Source organism: Rhodnius prolixus, unplaced genomic scaffold (assembly GCF_049639745.1).
Source record: "Rhodnius prolixus isolate KJV_2025 unplaced genomic scaffold, Rpr scaffold_6, whole genome shotgun sequence".
NCBI lineage: Eukaryota > Metazoa > Arthropoda > Insecta > Hemiptera > Reduviidae > Rhodnius > Rhodnius prolixus.
The window spans coordinates 21336904-21360370 of NW_027411634.1; the positions used below are offsets into that span (position 1 = coordinate 21336904).

A 23467-nucleotide genomic window follows, 5' to 3' on the forward strand; every position below is an offset into this window, starting at 1 on the left:
CTTCGTCCAACGCTGCTCTAGTTTGTTGATCCCTTCCGAATAATAGGATTTGTCCAAGTCAGAAAAATAGCCATTCGTTTCTGCAATCACCACCTCGTTTGAATAAAATCTTTTTCCCGCCAGTCATTTCTTCATATTGGGGAACAAATAGTAGTCCGAGGGAGCCAAGTCTGGAGAATAGGGGGGGATGTGAAACGAGTTAGAACCCTATTTCCATTAATTTTGCGACCACAACTGCTGAGGTGTGAGCTGGTGCGTTGTCGTGATGGAAAAGGACTTTTTTGTGGGCCAATCGTGGGCGTTTTTCTTGCAGCTCGGTTTTCAAACGGTCCAATAACGATGAATAATATGCACCTGTAATAGTTTTACCCTTTTCCAGATGGTCGATGAGGATTATTCCTTGCGAATCCCAAAAGACAGTCGCCATAATCTTTCCGGCCGAAGGAACGGTCTTCGCCTTTTTTGGCGCAGATTCCCCCTTGGTAACCCATTGTATAGATTGTTCTTTGGTCTCAGGAGTGTAGTGATGTATCCATGTTTCATCCACAGTGACGAAACGACGCTTAAAGTCCTGTTCTGGAACAGCTGCAAACCGTCCTTGCAACACTTCACACGATTTCGTTTTTGGTCAAGCGTGAGCAATCGCGGCACCCATCTTGCGGATAGCTTTGTCATGTCCGAATGTTGATGCAAAATATTATGTACCCGTTCATTCGAGATGCCCACAGCACTAGCAATCTCACGCACCTTCACTCTTCTGTCATCCATCACCATATCATGGATTTTATCAATGATTTCTGGAGTAGTAACCTCAACAGGGCGTCCAGAACGTTCAGCGTCACTTGTGCCCATATGGCCACTCCGAAAATTTTGAAACCACTTATAAACTGTTCTAATCGAAGGTGCAGAGTCACCATAATGTTTATCAAGCTTCTCTTTAGTCTCCTGAGGCGTTTTGCCTTTCATAAAGTAGTGTTTAATCAACACACGAAATTCTGTTTCGTCCATTTTTTGAAAATCACTCGACTTCCTCGATTCAAACTGAATGCCAAACACAAAGAAATAGACCGATCTGGCTGAAACTTGGTGTGTGTTCTTCCAAGAGATGCTACTAACTAAATATAACCTCGATACGCGCCAGTGGTGCTATCTCTCTGACTTTGCACGAACTTTTCAAACGACCCTCGTAATACATCATAATACTTTTTTTAATAAAATGTAGTCACAGTTACAGAAAATAAAGAATTTAACAATCAAGTTAGTCAATTATTTTAATACTTGAAATAGGATCCACAAGTCTACCACCATATACAAGATAAAAAAATTAAAAAGTTGTAGTTCACGGCCCTTTATTGTGGGACTGAGTGTGAAATAACTAAGGAAGGTTTTACCAATTAAGGTTTATAAGATTGTGCTAGCTTTTGGCAAGAGTTACCACAGTGAAAAGACGAGTGTGAAGTTCCTTTAGTAGCCATTAATAGTTTCCAGATCAAAATCTGAATAGCAGAAGACAAAATATAATAACAAAGAACGCAAAATAATTCCTTCAATAATGAATGGAATTGTAATTCCTAACAGATTAGCGTCCAATTATTTTTTTAAGGAACAAGTTTTAAACTCATTCTATTGAACAGTAATTCGATGTGAATTTGAAAAATAGATTGTCAGGCAAACGAATGAATCGAAACAGGTGGTTATTTACTTGTCAATATATTTACGATGTTTGCTACATATTAGGATATAATTTGTCTCATATTTGACATTTATTTAAATTAAAATAATCAGTTTGGAAATATGTAGATTGGAAAAGGTGATTTATGTTTTTCGAAAATACTTTCAAAAGATATTTCATTTTCAAGATATTGCTTGTATTTGGCAGCTTTCTAAGATATTCCTTTGAAGATATAAAGTAGGTTGTAAGTTTATTTTCCTTTCTCGTATCAAGATTTACCAATTGAAGGGCTCCTATGTCTACATTAGCACTCACATAAATAACTTTATTGATATTCGGGCAGACGGTCGTCAAGGAAATGGCCATGAGATTACATCTTTCAACATTTCTTTATCTTTTATTCACGCAAATTGAGTCTTTCTCTTGTTCGCAAGAATTTTCTTTTACCATTTCTCTTGTTGCCCTGCTTGTTCTTTACTTATTTACAATCAACTCAACTTGAAGTTTACCATAATTCTTATAAAACAACTTTTTTTTGGGGTGTTTAAATATGATTGTATTTTAAACATTGCAATCACTTTTACTTTGTTTGTAAAACTATTTATTGTTATTGGTGATGATTTTTTTGGGGCAAAATGACTTAGACAATCAAATGCATTTTTTTTAATTCTAATGCAAGCAATCATTATTATCTGCTAGGCACATCAGTCCAAACAGAATCTAGTACTCATTTACCACTTTCATATGAAGATAAAGTTGCACAAACAATTGTAGTCAACTACTGCGTTTTATTGGTACTTTATTTTTCACGTCCGTTTTATTAAATAATAATTGTGAAAAACTAAAATGGTTACTTTTCTTTTTGTTCCTTCTCCAAAAATTGAGATTTGAGTAAATTAGTAATGAAAAATCAGTTCGCAAAATCCCAGTTTTCTGCAATTACACCCCTCTGTTCGGGGTAGGGTTTTATTAAAAACCAAAACAATCCATATGATCTTGAAGCTCAATAAATGCGCAACTTTTTCTGAAATTATGTGACTCCTTGATTCATTAATAATTGAAAAAATGCAGTTGAAAATTTTGATAGAAATCATCGAGAACGAACTTTTTAGACATTAAAGTAAAAATTTCATTGTTATAAGAATCGTTTTGAGGCTCTGTACCAAGCAGATTTATAAGAAATTTAATGCTCTCTCGTTTGGAATAAGCAGATTTGTTGTAGGATAAATGATACAAAAGTTACGGCCGTTTTTATGGCGAAAAAAGCGAATATCGAAGGAAAAGTAAAAAATGCAAATATCTTGGACACTATTGAGAATCGGGCCAAAGTGAAGAGAATATTTTTTGTTGCATTTGAGCTGCTGAATCACCTCCCGAAGTTTCGACCTCTCCATTGTTTTATTCCTGCAAAGTGGAAAAATCTCTTAATCGTCTTCTTTTTCTTGTCTCCTACCCTTTAGGTAAGAAATCTGATGAATTTTTAGCCACAGAAACTAATTCTGACGAATGAAGGCAAACTAATGTTGGATACACCCCTCTCAAAAAAGAATTGTTAGTAGGTTAAACTGTCTGGTAGGATAGTTGTATAAGGGTTGTTTAGGGCGTCTAAAATGTTATAACTGCTACAAATACTAATTTACTAACATAATTTTTACGTTCAAGTCAGCCACAATGTTAAAAATTCATTTAAGAAATCTCATTAAAAAATTATTGACTGAACTTAACATCAATTTATCGATTCTTTAATTAAAAGTTTATGCGCTAGAAAGATGGGTAAAACATGTGGTAGGTTGCAATGCTAAAGGTGAGTATATACTGGGGCTGGTATTTATAGCTTTGGAGGAGTCATTTCCATATTTCACAGTGTATTTTCTGACCTTGAATTTGCAATTGTTTTGTTAATTTTCAAATAGAAAATCTATTACAAATGATAGTATGAAATGATAAAAAGGAAGTTTTAACGCAATTTGAGAACACGCTATTTGCGTCAGATTGTGATGTTTGCTCTATTGATGAAATTGATGATTAATCAAAATTGTGGTACCCAACAGATGGCACTACCTAGAAACTTTCTCACCCTAATACTATTTAGCGGCGAACAGAAAGGTGAAATACCCTTCAAGTTGTTTTAGTATTTCGCCTAAAATCGTAGCTTGTCATCTCCCAACAAAAGCGGAGTATTACCAAACGTTTATGGTATTTCTAAAGAAATCTTTTATTTTATCGTATTCCTCATGATTGTAACAATGACTTCGGAAACAGATAGATAGCAAAGTGGCTTACTTACGAAGGAAGCATTGAGAATACCCCTTGATGGTTGCAAGCTAAACATTTTGCTGTAAAGCCTTCCATTTCTAAATCCGATTGAGCAATGAACCTTGCGATTATTATGCTCTGTTAGCAGCAATTAGGAAGTTAATGATCCCATGCAAGACTATCTTAGTCTAAGATATACGTATACACACTAATAAACAACTCGCATTACAAATAACACTATACTCTTGACGTAAACATTACACCAATGCTAGATTGTGCATCTTGGGTCGTTCTATTTTGAAGAGCAAGAAGTAAAAACCATTGGAAAATGCAGAAATTGTCTTCTAATTTCACTGGAATGCTGCTGTTTCTGAATTTAATACTTAATATTAAGGCCAATGCTACATTGTGTATCTTGGGCCATTCACTAACGCGTGAATTTAATTAAAAAAACAATGCATCAGTCATATTAATCTGTAAACTATATTAGTCATATTATTGAATTAAACTAAATTATATTAGTTTTATACGATCACGAGGTTCACTCCCTGAGGATTAAAAAAAAAAAAAAAGAAAAAAAAAAAAGGAATTTGGCTTAGATATGACTAAAGATCTGGAAATCATAATTTGTACAGTGGACTGAAGGGGATTTGAATGTAGCAGGAGCGGTTACCCAATGTTATTAGGATATAGGAGCTTTTTGCTCATTCAATTCAGATTATAAAAGTTCGAAATTGGGAAGGCAGGCGACCTTTGGTCAAACCATTCCATGATGCTTCCTTCTGCCTAAACGTATGCAGCAGAATAACCAAGCTTTTCGTGAGAAAACCAAGGACATACGAGGGTCGTTTGAAAAGTCCTTGCAAAAATAAAAACTACTTAATTTTTTGGGGTAAACCTTTTTTATTTTTCAACATAGTCTCCTTTTAGGCTTATACACTTCGTCCAACGCTGCTCTAGTTTGTTGATCCCTTCCGAATAATAGGATTTGTCCAAGTCTGAAAAATAGCCATTCGTTTCTGCAATCACCTCCTCGTTTGAATAAAATCTTTTTCCCGCCAGCCATTTCTTCATATTGGGGAACAAATAGTAGTCCGAGGGAGCCAAGTCTGGAGAATAGGGGGGATGTGAAACGAGTTGGAACCCTATTTCCATTAATTTTGCGACCACAACTGCTGAAGTGTGAGCTGGTGCGTTGTCGTGATGGAAAAGGACTTTTTTGTGGGCCAATCGTGGGCGTTTTTCTTGCAGCTCGGTTTTCAAACGGTCCAATAACGATGAATAATATGCACCTGTAATAGTTTTACCCTTTTTCAGATAGTCGATGAGGATTATTCCTTGCGAATCCCAAAAGACAGTCGCCATAATCTTTCCGGCCGAAGGAACGGTCTTCGCCTTTTTTGGCGCAGATTCCCCCTTGGTAACCCATTGTTTAGATTGTTCTTTGGTCTCAGGAGTGTAGTGATGTGTCCATGTTTCATCCACAGTGACAGCTGCAAACCGTCCTTGCAACACTTCACACGATTTCGTTTTTGGTCAAGCGTGAGCAATCGCGGCACCCATCTTGCGGATAGCTTTGTCATGTCCAAATGTTGATGCAAAATATTATGTACCCGTTCATTCGAGATGCCCACAGCACTAGCAATCTCACGCACCTTCACTCTTCTGTCATCCATCACCATATCATGGATTTTATCAATGATTTCTAGAGTAGTAACCTCAACAGGGCGTCCAGAACGTTCAGCGTCACTTGTGCCCATATGGCCACTCCGAAAATTTTGAAACCACTTATAAACTGTTCTAATCGAAGGTACAGAGTCACCATAATGTTTATCAAGCTTTTCTTTAGTCTCCTGAGGCGTTTTGCCTTTCATAAAGTAGTGTTTAATCAACACACGAAATTCTTTTTCGTCCATTTTTTGAAAATCACTCGCCTTCCTCGATTCAAACGAATGCCAAATACAAAGAAATAGACCGATCTGGCTGAAACTTGGTGTGTGTTCTTCCAAGAGATGCTACTAACTAAACATAACCTCGATACGCGCCAGTGGTGCTATCTCTCTGACTTTGCACGGACTTCTCAAACGACCCTCGTACTTCCTTTCATTTAAATCATTTCTTGTATAAAATATTCTTTAAAATATATCTCATATTATGTATAATACATTTAAAATGGTCTCATAAAATATATGAGATAAGTTTTTATAAAATCAATCAAAACTACTTTCTTTATTTCCTATGTAACCAATAGTAAAATAACCAATACATAATGCTTGATAAAGACCAAGGATATAAGCAATATTTTATCTCCAAAATATATTTTACCTCGATTTCTAACAAGCCAGCATGAGTCAAGTACCGCTCTATTTCACCTCTGGTGCAATTTGTTTCCTAGACAGCTTTTCCACAACTTACATCCAATGTTGAGGGTGGAAGGGATCTTACTGTATAGAATATTTATAAGTTCTTGCCCAATGCTATCTAGATTGGAGTTAGAATTCTGCCGGGAAGCGGAAATATTTAATTTCATTCCTTCTTATAATCCAACTTCAGTTAGTTTATTGCGAGCAGTTTGTAATAAGGTAGTTTCTTACCATTTCATTTTTTGTTGTTTTGTTTTTACTCCTTTATAAAAATAAATATGAGGCAATAAATTATCGCAAGTCAAGTCCAACCTAGAAACATGTACGCCATATAAAACACTGATAGGAAAGCGGTAAATTTATAAGCAATATCATTTTTTTTACTTTTATAGCATTACAAAAAATAAAAAACTGTGGAAATATATGCGTTCTAAGGCGCCTACAATATGGTACATTTTGCATCTTTATATTTATTCACAACGTTGGGCCAAACAATAGGCTACTTTCTTTCGATATTAAAAACGGATGTTAGATACAATAAAAAAAAAGAAATACTGTTACAAAAAATATACTTCTAATAATAAGACTATAATTTGGCAACAAAATCCAGGGCTTGCCTGTAATAAATATCCATTTTTTTCTTGTATGACTATAGTCTTTGTAGAGTAATAAATTATTTTGTAGATAATTGTAACTTGAATTACTCCAGGTGTTTCTGCGAGTATCTTCATCGAACTAATTTTCTTGTAACTAGTAGATTAAGGAGTAGCAGAGAATCTTATAAAAGCTGCCTCTGTATACGAGGTGTGGCTATTAAATAACGAGACTGATGCTGCTACAGAAGAACTATGCATGCGCCACATCTTAACGACCGACAGCTGTGCAGCGTAAAGCCTCTTCTCTTTCGATTGCAGCGTCTCACGTGTTTTGTAGAGAAATCTGTCTGACCGGAACCGTCATTTGTGCAAAGAGATGTTAGTTTCGTTTTGCCGGAAACATGATACTACACATGTAGTAGAGCAACGAATTGTCGTGAAATTTCACATCAAAACTTGGTAAAACCGCTACTGAAACTTATCTGTTTATTAAAAGAAGTTTATGGCGATGAATGTTAATCACGTGCGCGAGTTTTTTGAGTGGTTCAAGCGTTAACAAGATGGCCGAGAAGACGTCGGAGATGATTACCGCCCGGGTCGCTCTTCCACATCCAAAACGGATGAAAATATCGATTATAATTAACCAACATTACTACCGTGAGGTGCTTGCTCAACTCCGTGAAAGAGTAAGGAAAAAAAACGACCCGATTTGTGGAAGAAGTTCTCTATCAAGACAACGCGCCGGCTCACACTTCATTGTCTGTCAAGTACAACATCCCAGTTTTAGGCCAACCGCCCTTATTCGCCTGACCTGGCCCCATATGACTTTTATCTGTTCCCCAAAGTCAAATCTGCATTAAAAGGAACACGATTTCAGTCCCTTTGAAGCTGTGAAAGAAAAAGTGGCACGCGACATGCAGGAGCTGACAGAAAAAGACTTCCAGCACTGTTTCGAACAATGGTAAATTCGCATGGAGCGTTGTAGGGATAGAGGTGAGGTGTATATTGAAGGGGATAATAACTAAATATGTATAAATTTAAAATGTTTTATAGCAACAGTCTCGTTATTTAATAGCCACACCTCGTAATTCAATAGTACCACTTGTTTGTGTTGTTAGATGTATAGTATATCTTTTACTTTGGTAAATCAAAGAATTTCTTCACAAAGTGGAATGCTTAGAATTTAGAAACAATTAACAGTAGATGGAAGAAGGTTACAACCAGTGATTGAATACATGCAAATGGCATACAATTACTGTGGCAATCGAGACCAAAGTGATGAACATTTTAGACACGAGAATGTTGCTTTTGTATTAGAAGTAATTCTGTTCACCAGGTAGATTCTTTTCAATCAACTTAATTTAGTCGTTTATTGTTGTATTCCTTAGTAGGTTATTGTATTGATGATTTTGATTAAGTAGGCATTGGGGAATTGAACACTCTTTTTTCCCCTTCTCCAACAACTGTTTTGTTCCTGGCATTGTTACTACAAGTGTTAGCGGAGAGCCTTAGTTTTGATTTATTGGGAATCACATTAGACTCTGCTGTATCAGAATTAGATTGAAACAACTGGGATAGGCCCTCTATGTCTAGTAAGTGAAATCTTTTTGTCTTTAAAAGGTCGATATGGCTATAAGATTTATTTGTTCTTCTAAGGCGCCACGGTAGCCGAGCGGTTGGAGGCGAGACCTGCGAAGCTAATATGTATTGTGCTACTGGGTTCGATTCCCGGTCTTAGGCCTTGGATTTTATTTAAAGGTTAATACAAGAAATTTACAGTAAAGTATGTTTGCTAGTCGCCTCCGTCCACGACATCTAATTGGTAGTTGGACGTTAAGCCCCGCCTGAAAAAATAGGCGATTACTTTACTTTACTTACTTATTTGTTCTTCTCTGGTCTTCAGCTGCCATTTTTGGGAAAACAGTCAAAGAGGAAGTGAGAAGCTGTCACTTTTCATCTTCCTTCTGATCTGAACTGTTCAAGGACTCTAGTTAATCCTGCAAGAGATGTTTACGGAACCTTTCGTTCCCTAATCTACTCTAAGGGCTACCTCAGTTTTGGTAATACTGTTTTTAATCCATAGAATTGTTTTCAAGTATTTTCGAGCTGTCTACAATGATAATGTTTAGAATCACTGTGGCCTTCTTATACTGTAACCGTCTTAGCAAAGTATAATTTTTTGTTTTTGCGTACCCTGATTATACTAGAATCCAGCGTGGATATTGTACGCATTAAGAACAAATTTATTTTCATCTACTAATTCGAGGAATACAAATTGTGAATCCATTAAAAACTGTTTTAGAATTCCCAGTTAATGAAAGATATTTAAGCTAGAATCAGGTAATTTAAAATGTAAAGTAAAGCTTACAGAATAACGCCGATCTTACGCTCTGTATCACTTGGAATAATTTAAGGATAATTACCATTATTTAGAGAAAATGCTACGCTTTACAGGATTATGCGGAATAAGGTAGCGAAGGCAGGAATTCATTAGACTGGTAATGAAAAGTGATTTATTTAGAGCGAAAAATAGCCGAGTATGTTTTACTTTTCATTTAACACTGTAGTGTGGAAGAAGCTGTACGAGGTGTGGCTATTAAATAACGAGACTATTGCTGTAAAACATTTTATTTTAAATTTATACATATTTAGTTATTATTACCTTCAATATACACCACTCCCCTATCCCTACAACGCTCCATGCGAATTTACCATTGTTCGAAACAGTGCTGGAAGTCTTTTTCTGTGAGCTCCTGCATGACGCGTGCCGCTTTTTCTTTCACAGCTTCAACGGACTGAAATCATTTTCCTTTTAATGCAGATTTGACTTTGGGGAACAGATAAAAGTCTCATGGGGCCAGGTCAGGCGAATAAGGCAGATGGCCTAAAACTGGGATGTTGTACTTGGCTAGAAACGGTCTTGACAGACAATGCAGTGTAAGCTGGCGCGTTGTATTGATGGAGAACCCATGTGACTTGTTCTTCCACAAATCGGGTCGTTTTTTCCTTACTCTTTCACGGAGTTGAGCAAGCACCTCGCGGTAGTAATATTGATTAATTATAATCGATATTTTCATCCGTTTTGGACGTGGAAGGGCGACCCAGGCGGTCATCATCTCCGTCGTCTTCTCGGCCATCTTGGAAACGCATTGAACCACTCAAAAACTTGCGCACGTGATTAACATTCATCGCCATAAACTTCTTTTAATAAAAGATAAGTTTCAGTAGCGGTTTTACCAAGTTTTGATGTGAAATTTCACAACAATTCGTTGCTCTACTACATGTGTAGTATCATGTTTTCGGCAAAACGAAACTAACACCTCTTTGCACAAACGACGGTTCCGGTCAGACAGATTTCTCTACAAAACACGTGAGACGCTGCAATCGAAAGAGAAGAGGCTTTACTCTGCACAGCTGTCGGTCGTTAGGATTTGGCGCATGCATAGTTCTTCTGTAGCAGGATCAGTCTTGTTATTTAATAGCCACACCTCGTATAATAGAGTGTTTCAGGTTTCAATTTATCGAAGATTCTCTTCACAATTTTATATTCAAGTTTCAAATTCTAACCTAAAGTATGTTATAAATTATTTTAGATTAAATAATACAGGTTTTTTCTTTCATTTCTTCTCTTTAAATGAAGCAACTGACTTTATAATAAAATCGATTGGAGACTGACATAAAATAGCTTTTTTCATTCATAATTTTAAAATATATTATATTTATTTCAATTTTTTGTTTATTCCAGATTGTGATGAACGGAAAGAAAATCCAAAGGTGAGACTCCGAGAGAAAGGATCGAGTACTGGGGAGACATGGCCGACTCTGATTCAGAGCTAGCACTCTCCGAACTAGGAGAGGAAGGTGAAGAAGAAGACGAACCAGTTCCTGATCTACCTTATCCAGGATTTGTTCATATCTCTCTCAGGTATCTCGACCAAACATCAAGACCAAGGAACTGGTGCCTCTTCATGATCACAAATCCATATCCTTTGAAATCATGAATGTCCTAAACAATTTCTTTTTTTTTTGTTTTTGTTTATTGTTTTTTTAAGTTCCAAGGTACATTTAGAATCACATCAGCTGAGTTCCATCTGTTGCCAACACTATAACTAAGGTAAGTTTCATTTATAAATAATTTTGTTTAAATAATTCTTATATATCAATCTTATTTTTTGCAATGTATTGCCTCTAAATGCAATTTGTTATAAGGGTAGTTTATTATATAAACTTAAGGTTATAAGTTAAAAACATAAACTTGCAAGTTTATAACAAAAGCATCATTTTGATGGATTTCTTTGCAGAATTTACACGATTTATTTGATAACCTGAGAAGTTCTTTTATAACCTTTGTGCATTCTCTAGCACAGTATTATTATATAACAATATAACATATATGAATGATTTCTTTCAAAAGAGTTTAAATCCATTTGTTTCTGACAGAGTATAATGTACTTCTTTGTCAAAGAACAGTGTGTAGTTAGCATGTGAAATATGTACAGCTTTAAAAACCATTTGGTAGTACTTTTTAAACCATGTAAAGAAGAAAACGGGTTTTTATTTTGTGTTAGATATTTGTTTAAAATTAAAACAACTTTAAATTTTGCAATAAAATTGAAATAGTTCATACGTTTACTTATTTAGGAATCCCATTCGCTACATTCGGTAAATTCTTACATGTTGCTCAATTTTTTAAAACTATGTTAAGAGTACGAAGGTCGTTTGAAAAGTCCGTACAAAGTCAGAGAGATAGCACTACTGGCGCGTATCGAGGTTATGTTTAGTTAGTAGCATCTCTTGGAAGAACACACACCAAGTTTCAGCCAGATCGGTCTATTTCTTTGTGTTTGGCATTCGTTTGAATCGAGGAAGTCGAGTGATTTTCAAAAAATGGACGAAAAAGAATTTCGTGTGTTGATTAAACACTACTTTATGAAAGGCAAAACGCCTCAGGAGACTAAAGAGAAGCTTGATAAACATTATGGTGACTCTGCACCTTCGATTAGAACAGTTTATAAGTGGTTTCAAAATTTTCGGAGTGGCCATATGGGCACAAGTGACGCTGAACGTTCTGGACGCCCTGTTGAGGTTACTTCTCCAGAAATCATTGATAAAATCCATGATATGGTGATGGATGACAGAAGAGTGAAGGTGCGTGAGATTGCTAGTGCTGTGGGTATCTCGAATGAACGGGTACATAATATTTTGCATCAACATTTGGACATGACAAAGCTATCCGCAAGATGGGTGCCGCGATTGTTCACGCTTGACCAAAAACGAAATCGTGTGAAGTGTTGCAAGGACGGTCCAGAAGAATCCGCAGGACTTTAAGCGTCGTTTCGTCACTGTGGATGAAACATGGATACATCACTACACTCCTGAGACCAAAGAACAATCTAAACAATGGGTTACCAAGGGGGAATCTGCGCCAAAAAAGGCGAAGATCGTTCCTTCGGCCGGAAAGATTATGGCGACTGTCTTTTGGGATTCGCAAGGAATAATCCTCATCGACTATCTGGAAAAGGGTAAAACTATTACAGGTGCATATTATTCATCGTTACTGGACCGTTTGAAAACCGAGCTGCAAGAAAAACGCCCACGATTGGCCCGCAAAAAAGTCCTTTTCCATCACGACAACGCACCAGCTCACACCTCAGCAGTTGTGGTCGCAAAATTAATGGAAATAGGGTTCCAACTCGTTTCACATCCCCCCTATTCTCCAGACTTGGCTCCCTTGGACTACTATTTGTTCCCCAATATGAAGAAATGGCTGGCGGGAAAAAGATTTTATTCAAACGAGGAGGTGATTGCAGAAACGAATGGCTATTTTTCAGACTTGGACAAATCCTATTATTCGGAAGGGGTCAACAAACTAGAGCAGCGTTGGACGAAGTGTATAAGTCTAAAAGGAGACTATGTTGAAAAATAAAAAAGGTTTACCCCAAAAAATTAAGTAGTTTTTATTTTTGCACGGACTTTTCAAACGACCCTCGTATGTTGGCTGTCTCTTCGGTTCTTTCTATTTTAGCGAAAATGAAATATGGCTCTTGGGAAGTTAAAAATTATTTATTTAACTCTCTAGCATAGTGTTCTCCTATATTCGTCTGAACTATGGGCATTCAAATATGCTGATATTGCCGAAAGAACACCTTTAAAATTTTGTTAAAATTATCCAGGAATACTCCGGATGCATTTGTCAGGTTGGAGGTTGGACATACTCATATAATTTCAAAAAAAATTTTAAACGAACAGTCTCTTTATGGCAGAAAATTCTAGCCATGCCTGAAAATAGATTGCCACGTATCAGTTTTTGCTGCGTTGCTTGACAACATTGATAGCCCTGGCATCCCCTTTTAACTGGACCGCTGATTTGCGAAAGCCATTTGAGATTATTGGCTCTGATGATGTCTGGGGGAAAACAGTACATACCCGAATGGTAAACTGATTGATATCATGGCATAATTCAACAATGATCTTATTTAGTAAGGATGTTGAATCCTTGTTAAACGCCAGATTTAACACTTACCTTAGAAATATTAGCAGTTTTGGTTTGGGTGAACATTACGTTCACTTTAAATGTCACATTGATATGATCAGAGTTGCCAGACAATTAAGATTGATGTCTGAGAAGAAGCCTCAACTCTATATCCTCGGTAGAGTTTATAAATTTAATACTGATTCCCCGTGCCCGTTATGTGGAAAAAATAAAGATGGTCTAATTTATTTCCTAATTATCTGCTTGATATTGGATGTCTTAAGATCCAAGTGCATATGCACAACATTAACTTTTCTTCCTGTAATCAACCAGAAATTGTGTTGGAGAATCTCTTATGTTTCGACTCGGCAAACAAAGTAAAATATATGTACTTTTTTATAATTAACTCCATAAAATTTAGAAATTTGTTTTCGTTAATTTAATAGCTTCTTTTTTATTCGATTTGCAAAAGTGAATTTATTTTTGTCTTTGTTCTCTTTCATTTCCTTTTTTCATGAATTTTATCCGAGTAAAGGCACGGAGCAACCCCCTGCTACAATTGTACATTATAAGCAAGTTACAATAAATAATAATAAAATAATATAATAAATTTTGCAATAAATGAGAGTAGTTCTGTTATTGTGGAATTAATTCTATTTTGTAAATTAATCAAGAACAATATCAGGTGGAGCAAGTAGAGAAACTCCAGAGGTTTTTCTTAAAAGAGCTATTCGGGCTCCCAACATTTACACCCAATCACATGCTATATTTGGAGACTGGCCGTAAGCCTATGTTTTTGTATACTATACCAAGAAGTTGAAAACAACAAAGCACACACATTCTTCTGATGACGCTCAGTGCATTCCATCAAAAGATAACTCTTTTTTGCAAACTACTTATTTGAGGAGGTCTCCTCCGCAGTTTGCACTATGGAGATACGTTATCTTCATCCTCTTATTCAAGGCTAAAAAGCCTTCCCTCATCTTCATCAGTTTTCTTCCTGTTATGAAGAAAGGCTAGGAGCAGGAAGAATTCCTACCCGAACATAAGTACGGTTTCCAAGCATAACACTCGACGATTTACCAATGACGCCGCGATATCTCATCCACTCTTGAGAAAAAGCTGTATTAACAGGGTGTATTCCATGACAAAAATCAGGAATACCCTGCATCCTGTCTTGCTATAGAAGCGCAAGAGCATATTTTCCTTCACCTGATTCCTTAAATCCTTTTTGAATAACTGCTCCATTTTGGATCCGCCCACTCTGACCTTTCTTACACTCACTTCATCCCCAATTCAAGCAGGACTTTACCACAGTGTTCTTGTAACTCACTCGTAGATATTCTACTTCGCATTTATGCCCGAATAAAAATTCTACCACATCTAGCCCGAAGATTACCTTTGTCTTATCATCCTCTTCAAACCCGTCACAAATCTGGCTCACAAGTTGGAAAGTTTAAAGTTAATTATGCTAAAGATAAACTGCATTACCTTCACCCTCGGATGCGCACAACTTACACCGAGGGACCAAGATATTTGACAATGGAAGAAGATCTACAATAGATTTAGTAAAGCGACTCACCTGGAACTCACTACACTGAAGAAATATTGAAACTAAATAGGCGATACAAACTTCTCTTTTGACTATTTGTCCGACGTTCTAAACTTTGAACAGAAATACAAAAGATATATATATACCTGATACTCATTTAACTTCTATGGGCTAACAAATGCAAGGTTTAAAATTCATCCAAGCATTTCAATTTCTATCGTATCCCATCATTCGAGTCCAATGCCTTTGGAATAATAGCCAATGCTGTCTACTGTTTCTAACCCTTCAAAAAAACTATAAAAACCATTTTGTTTGTTCTTGATTAGAATAGAATAGTGTTTTATTAAATATAGGAACATTAAAAATATAATAACACAAAAAAATAACACCTATAGGACAATGGACAATCTGTCCGTCTGTCAAGTTAGCCAATAACATACATACAAACCTAAAATGCTCTCCTTACTTATCATCATCATTATTATTATTATTATTATTATTGTTATTATTATTATTAACCAAAGATAAACTAAATTAACTCCATTAAAGCACATGAAAAAAGAAAACTAATGTACAAAATTAAAAATAAAATCCAATCAATTAATAAACACACCAAATTTATAATAAACCTTTTCTGGGGTATTAAACTCTAAATAACTAAAAAATGAACTTAACTAATTTCCTTATTCATTATCAATTAAAAATACAAACTTTGCAGTTGCACCTTAAATACATTTTAAAATTCTAAATTTGCCAGAACATCGTTTGCCACGGAGTATGGCACTAAAGTGTATGGAGAAAAAAGTTTACTGGTACAAAGAATGGCTATTGGCGGTGCAGTAGGTGTCAACTATGAAGAGTTTGCAGGAAGTCTGGTCAGGCATGTTGAGGCAGCTTATCGTCGAGGTTGGCCGGAGTTGGCATCTCGCTCGCAGCACCACTCACTGTATAGTAAATTATTGTACAGTGAAGGTCGACAGACATATTTGTCTGATGACAACAAGCTCTACTTTATGAGAGTGGCGTTTCGTGCGCGATGTCAGCTGTTTGAGTTTAAAGTATAAGCCGTTCGGAGATGCTGCCGATGAACTGTGCACACTCTGTAATTTGCGAGAGCGAGAGGATGGGTACCACTTCTTGGGAGTGTGCCCTATCCTGAGGGAGTATAGACTGAGATGGTTTGGGAGAGTGCGGTGCTCTGAAGGGGAAGTGGTCGACCTTTAAAACGGCGGAAACTGGTACGCAGTATTTCAGTTTGTGACCAGGGCGGCGGTAGGTATATAGGGAATTTTTAATTGATAATGAATAAGGAAATTAGTTAAGTTCATTTTTTAGTTATTTAGAGTTTAATACCCCAGAAAAGGTTTATTATAAATTTGGTGTGTTTATTAAGTGATTGGATTTTAATTTTCATTTTGTACATTAGTTTTCTTTTTTCATGTGCTTTAATGGAGTTAATTTAGTTTATCTTTGGTTAATAATTATAATAATAATAATAATAATAATGATGATAAGTAAGGAGAGCATTTTAGGTTTGTATGTATGTTATTGGCTAACTTGACAGACGGACAGATTGTCCATTGTCCTATAGGTGTTATTTTTTTGTATTATTATATTTTTAATGTTCCTATATTTAATAAAACACTATTCTATTCTAATCAAGAACAAACAAAATGGTTTTTATAGTTTTTTTGAAGGGTTAGAAACAGTAGACAGCATTAGCTAATATTCCAAAGGCATTGGACTCGAATGATTGGATACGATAGAAATTGAAATGCTTGGATGAATTTTAAACCTTGCATTTGTTAGCCCATAGAAGTTAAATGAGTATCAGGTATATATATATCTTTTGTATTTCTGTTCAAAGTTTAGAACGTCGGACAAATAGTCAAAAGAGAAGTTTGTATCGCCTATTTAGTTTCAATATTTCTTCAGTCTAGTGAGTTCCAGGTGAGTCGCTCTACCTAAATCTAGATCTTCTTCTATTGTCAAATATCTTGGTTCCTCTTATATTTAGCAGAATTAACTTTATATTTTCCAACTTGTGAGCCAGATTTGTGACGGGTTTGAAGAGGATGATAAGACGAAGGTAATCTTCGGGTTAGAAGTGGTAGAATTTTTATTCGGTCATAAATGCGAAGTAGAATATCTACGAGTGAGTTACAAGAACACTGTGGTAAAGTCCTGCTTGAATTGGGGATGAAGTGAGTGTAAGAAAGGTCAGAGTGGGCGGATCCAAAATGGAGCAGTTATTCAGAAAGGATTTAAGGAATCAGGTGAAGGAAAATATGCTCTTGCGCTTCTATAGCAAGACAGGATGCAGGGTATTCCTGATTTTTGTCATGGAATACACCCTGTTAATACAGCTTTTTCTCAAGAGTGGATGAGATATCGCGGCGTCATTGGTAAATCGTCGAGTGTTATGCTTGGAAACCGTACTTATGTTCGGGTAGGAATTCTTCCTGCTCCTAGCCTTTCTTCATAACAGGAAGAAAACTGATGAAGATGAGGGAAGGCTTTTTAGCCTTGAATAAGAGGATGAAGATAACGTATCTCCATAGTGCAAACTGCGGAGGAGACCTCCTCAAATAAGTAGTTTGCAAAAAAGAGTTAATTTTTGATGGAATGGACAGAGCGTCATCAGAAGAATGAGTATGCTTTGTTGTTTTCAACTTCTTGGTGCTATGATGTCATCTATCTCAGATACGTCTTAATTGCCGATCATGCAATTAGTATTTTGCAACAGAAAAAAAGTAAAGTAAAGTAATCGCCTATTTTTTCAGGCGGGGCTTTAGGTCCAACTACCAATTAGGTGTCGTGGACGGAGGCGACTAGCAAACATACTTTACTGTAAATTTCTTTTATTAACCATTAAATAAAATCCAAGGCCTAAGACCGGAAATCGAACCCAGTACCACAATGCATATTAGCTTTGCAGGTCTCGCCTCTAACTGCTCGGTTACTGTGGCGCCATATTATGCAACAATCGGATGTGATTCATCTGTGCCTTCAGTTTTGGGCTGACCTTTTCGTTTAAATTCAGATATTGTTGAAAAAATGGACAGACTCCTTGTAAAACCTTCATGAAATATGGGTGGATTTTCTTTTGTGATAAACAATTCACTAAGACTTTTAAGACACGGTAATAATGTTTGATCGTCAAAAAGTGCACGAAAAAGCGTAACGTTGAAAAACACCCAACTTTGACAATTTTTTTCTCTTTTTCTATAAAAGATAAAATTCCCAAATTTTCTTTAAAATAAAGGGCAAACCCTCCTTTATAACTGTAATTTTTTTCAACAACCCAGATCTTAGAGATTTTGAAAAAAAAAGTTGCTGAAAATGAGCAAAAGCGGCATTTTCAGAAATTGTTGTTGTTACCATTTTTGTAAACTTATATTATAGGAAACTATTCGACAGATCAAGTTGGCATACGTTTTGCTACAAGTTTCACCTTGTGATAGCAAAGCCATTTCAATTCACGACCAAATTTGATGTAAAATTCAATTCGCTGATTTTATTTTTTAATTTAATTTACAACTTTCTTCTGAATTAGTTTTCGATTTTTGTATCCTTTTCGTAAAAACAAATCATGTTTGCCTTTACTAAAGTTACCAGCAACGTAAACTTACAAAACTTAAATGTACACGTCACTACATTTTTGTAAAAAAGAAAGTCAAAAGAATTTTCTTTTTCTTCTCTTTTAATTTTCTTTTCCTTTTTTTTCCCAAGAGACTGCCTGCCTCTTTCCACTTTTCCTTACATTTTATTTTATCCTTCTTTCCTGTTTTTCAATGAAGGACTCAGACTTTTAAAAAAGTAACAAGAGGTGGGATGTTTTCATAAGGGGAAAATTTGTTCTCTATTTTTCAGTTTCTTTTTTTGCTTTCAATTTTCCATTAGTCTATCGAAAACATTTGTTAGCAATTAAATATATTTTTCATATAAGGTGTATTGCCAGCTGGTGAGGTTTTCTGCGCTTTTTGGTCATTAATTTTTGTAAGATATAAAGTTGCACTTTTGGTTCACAATTTTCTTTTAAACTGTTTTGATTATTTTCTTGTATGATAACTCTAGATTTTGTTGTACTAGGTCCAGCCTGTTTACAAAACAAATATAGTCATGCAGTTGGGAATTACTCGGGATTAATTATAACTTGGCCACGAATAGGGAGTAGAGGACGCGAGACCTGTTCTATGTAGAGTCTCCTGTGTAGCCCTAACGATAACAAAAACGAAGCCCAAAAAAATATCCGGACCTTGGCCTGAACTCCTGCAGACACTCATCAACCGCACAAATACACAGTGTTAACTCTTCTTCTGTAATCTAGTGCAGACCTAAGTTCTTGAACCTTATTTTCCTCAATAAAAAAATCCAAACAAGATGTACTAAGATTATTAACTCATTCATCACACAGTCCTTTCATAATGAGTTTGATTCATCACATCAATCTTCAAACTTAATTTTGTTTTGTATTGAAAAACTAATTAGATTAATTGGAGACGCCTCCTTGGTGATGTGAGAGAGCTTCTTAAAACTTGTACAGTATTTTATGAAACCAGATTGTATTATTACTTATTTCTGTTTAGCGAAATTCGTATTGAATTTAATGCGATTCGTAATTTTTATCGAATTAATAAAAAAAGAAATCGATTGAGAGTTTTTTTAAACAGCTGACAATGAAATAGCGCTACTTTCACACTTTCCTCCCTTACTGGGTGAGAAGGAAAGCGATCGTCAGGGTGATATCACCTCAGAGCATGACGTTAATCTCGTACCAAACGCCAAGGATTGTCGGCGATCGATTGTACGCCTTGTCTTCGATGTAAAGATGTGAATATTTCAAAAGGAATTGCTGCGACTTAATCGTTGTGCAATGGCTCAATTCTTTGAGGGGTTTGAGTCTGGGGCTGTCAAATATATAATGAGATTCGTAATTGTTCGTATGCATTCGTAAAAACAATACAAAATGCAAGAAACACGAGAAAAAAACAGGGATCTCAAGAGTGTAAAGTTTTAGGTTTTATCTTCAGTTACAAGATTAATTAATATAGAGATAGATTAGATTTTAGATTTTAAAAGCGGACCCATGCCCCACGGCACCGCAGCCACAAGAGGCTTATTGTACCTTCCCTCTAAGACTAGTAGATGAAACCTCCCCTTCTAAGAAGGTTGAGGACTTCCCCTACCAGTCTCTTCTGTGCTACAATCTCCTTTGGCCTCAAGGTACCAAAGATATCGTAGCGCAGTCTCTCGATTGCAACTCAATCGAATAACAGGTGAGAGGCCTCACCTCTTCTTCCTGGTTTCTTCCTCTTCCTGGCACAATCTGCATCGAACGGTTCCGAGCTGATAAGCCCTATCTTGTGCAGGTGCTTCCTGAACCAGCCTTGCCCTGTGAGTAGGCCTGTAATCAGAGTAATCTGATTTCTGCCCAAGCCCAGAGCCTCTTTGGTCTCTTTGATTACACAGCAAGGGCATGACACTCTTGCCGTGTTTGACCCCAGAAAGCATCACTCAGTTCTTTTCATGTTCTCTCCAGATCCAATCTCTGAGAGCCTCACGAACTGCACCCCTAGTGATCCCCAGGACTGGTTCCTGGCCAATGAAAGGAGTACTAGCTCCGTTCCTGGCCAGTTGATCAGCTACTTCTTCTTCTTCTTAACTGGCGCTACAACACATGTAGAGTCTTGGCCTCCTCAAGACGTGCCCGCCAGGCGTCTCTTTCCTGCGCAGTCGCTCTCCAATTTCGGAATCCTAACATAGCATCCTTTGCCACACTATCCCTCTGGTCTCCCTATCCTCCTGAATCCTTGCATGTTTCCTTCCAGCACTTTCTTAAGAATATCATCTTCCATCATCCTAGCCACGTGTCCTGCCCATCGCAGTCTACCAAACTTTATTACTTTTACTATATCAGGATCCGTGAAGAAAGTGTACAATTCCTGGTTTTTCCTACTACTCTAATTCGGTCTATCGCGGGCAGGACCATAGATTCTACGGAGTACCTTCTGTTCAAAAAGCGAAAGGGTCCGTTCATCTGCCTTGGTCATCGCCCTCGCTTCGGAACCATAACTCAGCACTGGTCGGATGAGGGTTTTACAGAGAAGGGCTTTTGTGTCCCGAAAGATGAGTCTGCTTTTTACATGCTTTACTAAGCCAAAGTAGCATTTGTTAGCGGCCATGATTCTCTTTTTTATTTCTGAACCAACTTCGTTCTCACTGTTTACCAGTGTCCCAAGATAAGTAAACTCATCAACCTTCCCAGATTTATAATGTGCGATGCTCAAGTGCTGCACTTGGGCGGAGGAGCCACATCCCATGCGCATATACTTGGTCTTCGCTTCATTAATTACCAGTCCTAGTCGGCTGGCTGCTGCTCCTATGGACAGAAACGCTTCCTTCATGGCATTGATCTTGCCATAATGTCAATGTCATCAGCGTATGCAAGAATCTGGACCGTCTTATGAACAGCTACTTCATTCCCCTTAATCCCCACATGGCCCGGCATCCATTCCAGTCGAACTTTATTGTGCCGAGCCAGTTGTTCCAGGGCCTTTCTACATTCCCAAACCAGGGAAGAGGTGGTACTGAAAGAAGTTAGGGCCTTCAGTGCAGCTTAACACATTGCCGACCGCACGAGTTGCAACTGAATATAGTTGAATCACTGTCTGAATTTTCCAAATTACTCTCTGAATCGCTTGAAATTATTCTACGAGTAGATCTATTTCCTGGTTTGATAATATCTCCATCATGGATATCAAAATTGTCTTCTGAACATTGTGATGCAATATCAAGATGAAATTCATTAAAAGCATCTTCAATTTCTTGGGACATTTTATTAAGGTCTTTTATTAAATTACAAAGATAAATTCCAAAATAAATATGGAGTTGTTATGCTCAATACAAAAATTGTAAGACTGGAATTGTAGATGACTATGCTATCAACTGTAATCCAATATGGCGTACATTTTTTTGAAAATTTCATGAACCGTTTATCAGCATTATTTTTAGCAATATCTCTTTCTTGCTCATCTCCTAATTCTTTTACTCTCTATTATTTAAAAAATATAGTGATAATCTAATAGCGATCAACAAAGAGAAGTGGGCATCAAAATATATAAGTACTTAATATACTTAAAACCATGTATTCAGTACTACATTGCATTGCATTGTCAAACGGGGAGATTTCCCCCGATCGTTCGTGCATAGACATTTTACAAAACGGAGAGATTTCCTCGAGTGGTCGGCAATGTGTTAATATAGAGATACTACTACACAGAACAACACTTCAAAGAAGACCCTCACAAGTAAATCACAAAATAATGACACCTAATTTGATCTTTCGACAGATAGAGGGCGCAAGTTTTTCAAAGTGTGTAGATCTTGCGTGTCCTGCATCCTTAATGAAACACTGGAAAAACGGCTGGAAGTGCACTCTGGAGAGCAAAGGCTCGCGGAACCTTACTATAGACAAGTAATATTTAATCGTAAGAATACTGAATTATCTAATTTTATTTGTTTTTTTTATTCTAAAAGAATAAGCAAGCATGCCACCTAGATCAAACTACCTAGAGCGAGCACAAAAACAAATATTTGAAGGTGGATTTGAGGAATGGGAGCCCCCTCCCAAAAAAAAAGAATTCTCTCTAAAAATTAGTGCAAAGAGTTGAAAATTTCCCCGGGCTAGAAAATTTAAGCAATAAACCTTGCATAAGAAATGAATTCAATCCCAACATATTTTTTCGTTACACTAATAAAAAATTGAATACAAAACAAGCAAGGGAAATAAGGAGGAAAAAATTGCCCCATTATGAAAACATCCCCACTCCTTGTTATTTTTTAAAGTCTGAGTCCTTCATTAAAAAAAAAAGACGGCAAGAAGGATAAAATGAAATGTAAAGGAGAGGGAGAAGTGGCAGACTCTTGGAAAAAAGGAAAAAGGAAAATTAAAAGAGAAGAAAAAGCAAATTCTTTTGACTTTCTCTTTTTTATAATTAATGTAGTGACGTGTACAACTTTTACAACTTTATAATGCTGGTATCTTTTAGCGAGCCAAATAATGATTTACTAAATGAAAGGGGAGACAAATCAATAGTTCCTCGCATCTAGGATAGTATGAAAATAGTCAAGTTTGAAGTCTTCAAGTGTCTGTTTCAGTCGCGTCAAAAAGAGGAGACAGCGGAAAGTTTCTACTGCTTAGGTTTTGCGGATGACCTGGCAGTGGTTGTTAAAGGACGATTCGCTTATACGGTTTCTGAGCGCTTGCAGAGAGCGCTTAATATTGTGGATAGATGGAGTAGAGCGGAGGGCCTCTCCATCAATCCGCAAAGGACTAGGGTTGTTCCTTTCATAAGAAAGAAGAATCTGGATGGATTGGTGCAACCAATTTTGGGGGGGAGTTACTATCCCCTTGTCCATGGAGGCCAAGTATCTTGGGGTTATCTTTGATAAAAGGCTCACGTGGAATTCTCACCTAAACATGATTTCCCACAAGGCAAAAGTTTCCTTAGGATACTGTAAAAGGCTGTGTGGGAAAAGTTGGGGACTAGGCCC

General features: G+C 36.7%; 1 protein-coding gene across 7 annotated transcripts in view; it reads left to right on the forward strand.

The window, feature by feature from the left end:
• Positions 1–23467, forward strand: part of Ca-alpha1T (Ca[2+]-channel protein alpha[[1]] subunit T) — a 673619-nt gene that overhangs the window by 56783 nt on the left and 593369 nt on the right. For all 7 annotated transcript variants that reach the window (XM_074140614.1, XM_074140612.1, XM_074140616.1 and 4 more), the window contains exon 2: positions 10633–10868. In XM_074140614.1, coding sequence (XP_073996715.1) covers positions 10700–10868 — 169 coding nt within the window. In that variant the 5' untranslated portion in view covers positions 10633–10699. The remainder of the gene's footprint in view (positions 1–10632; positions 10869–23467) is intronic.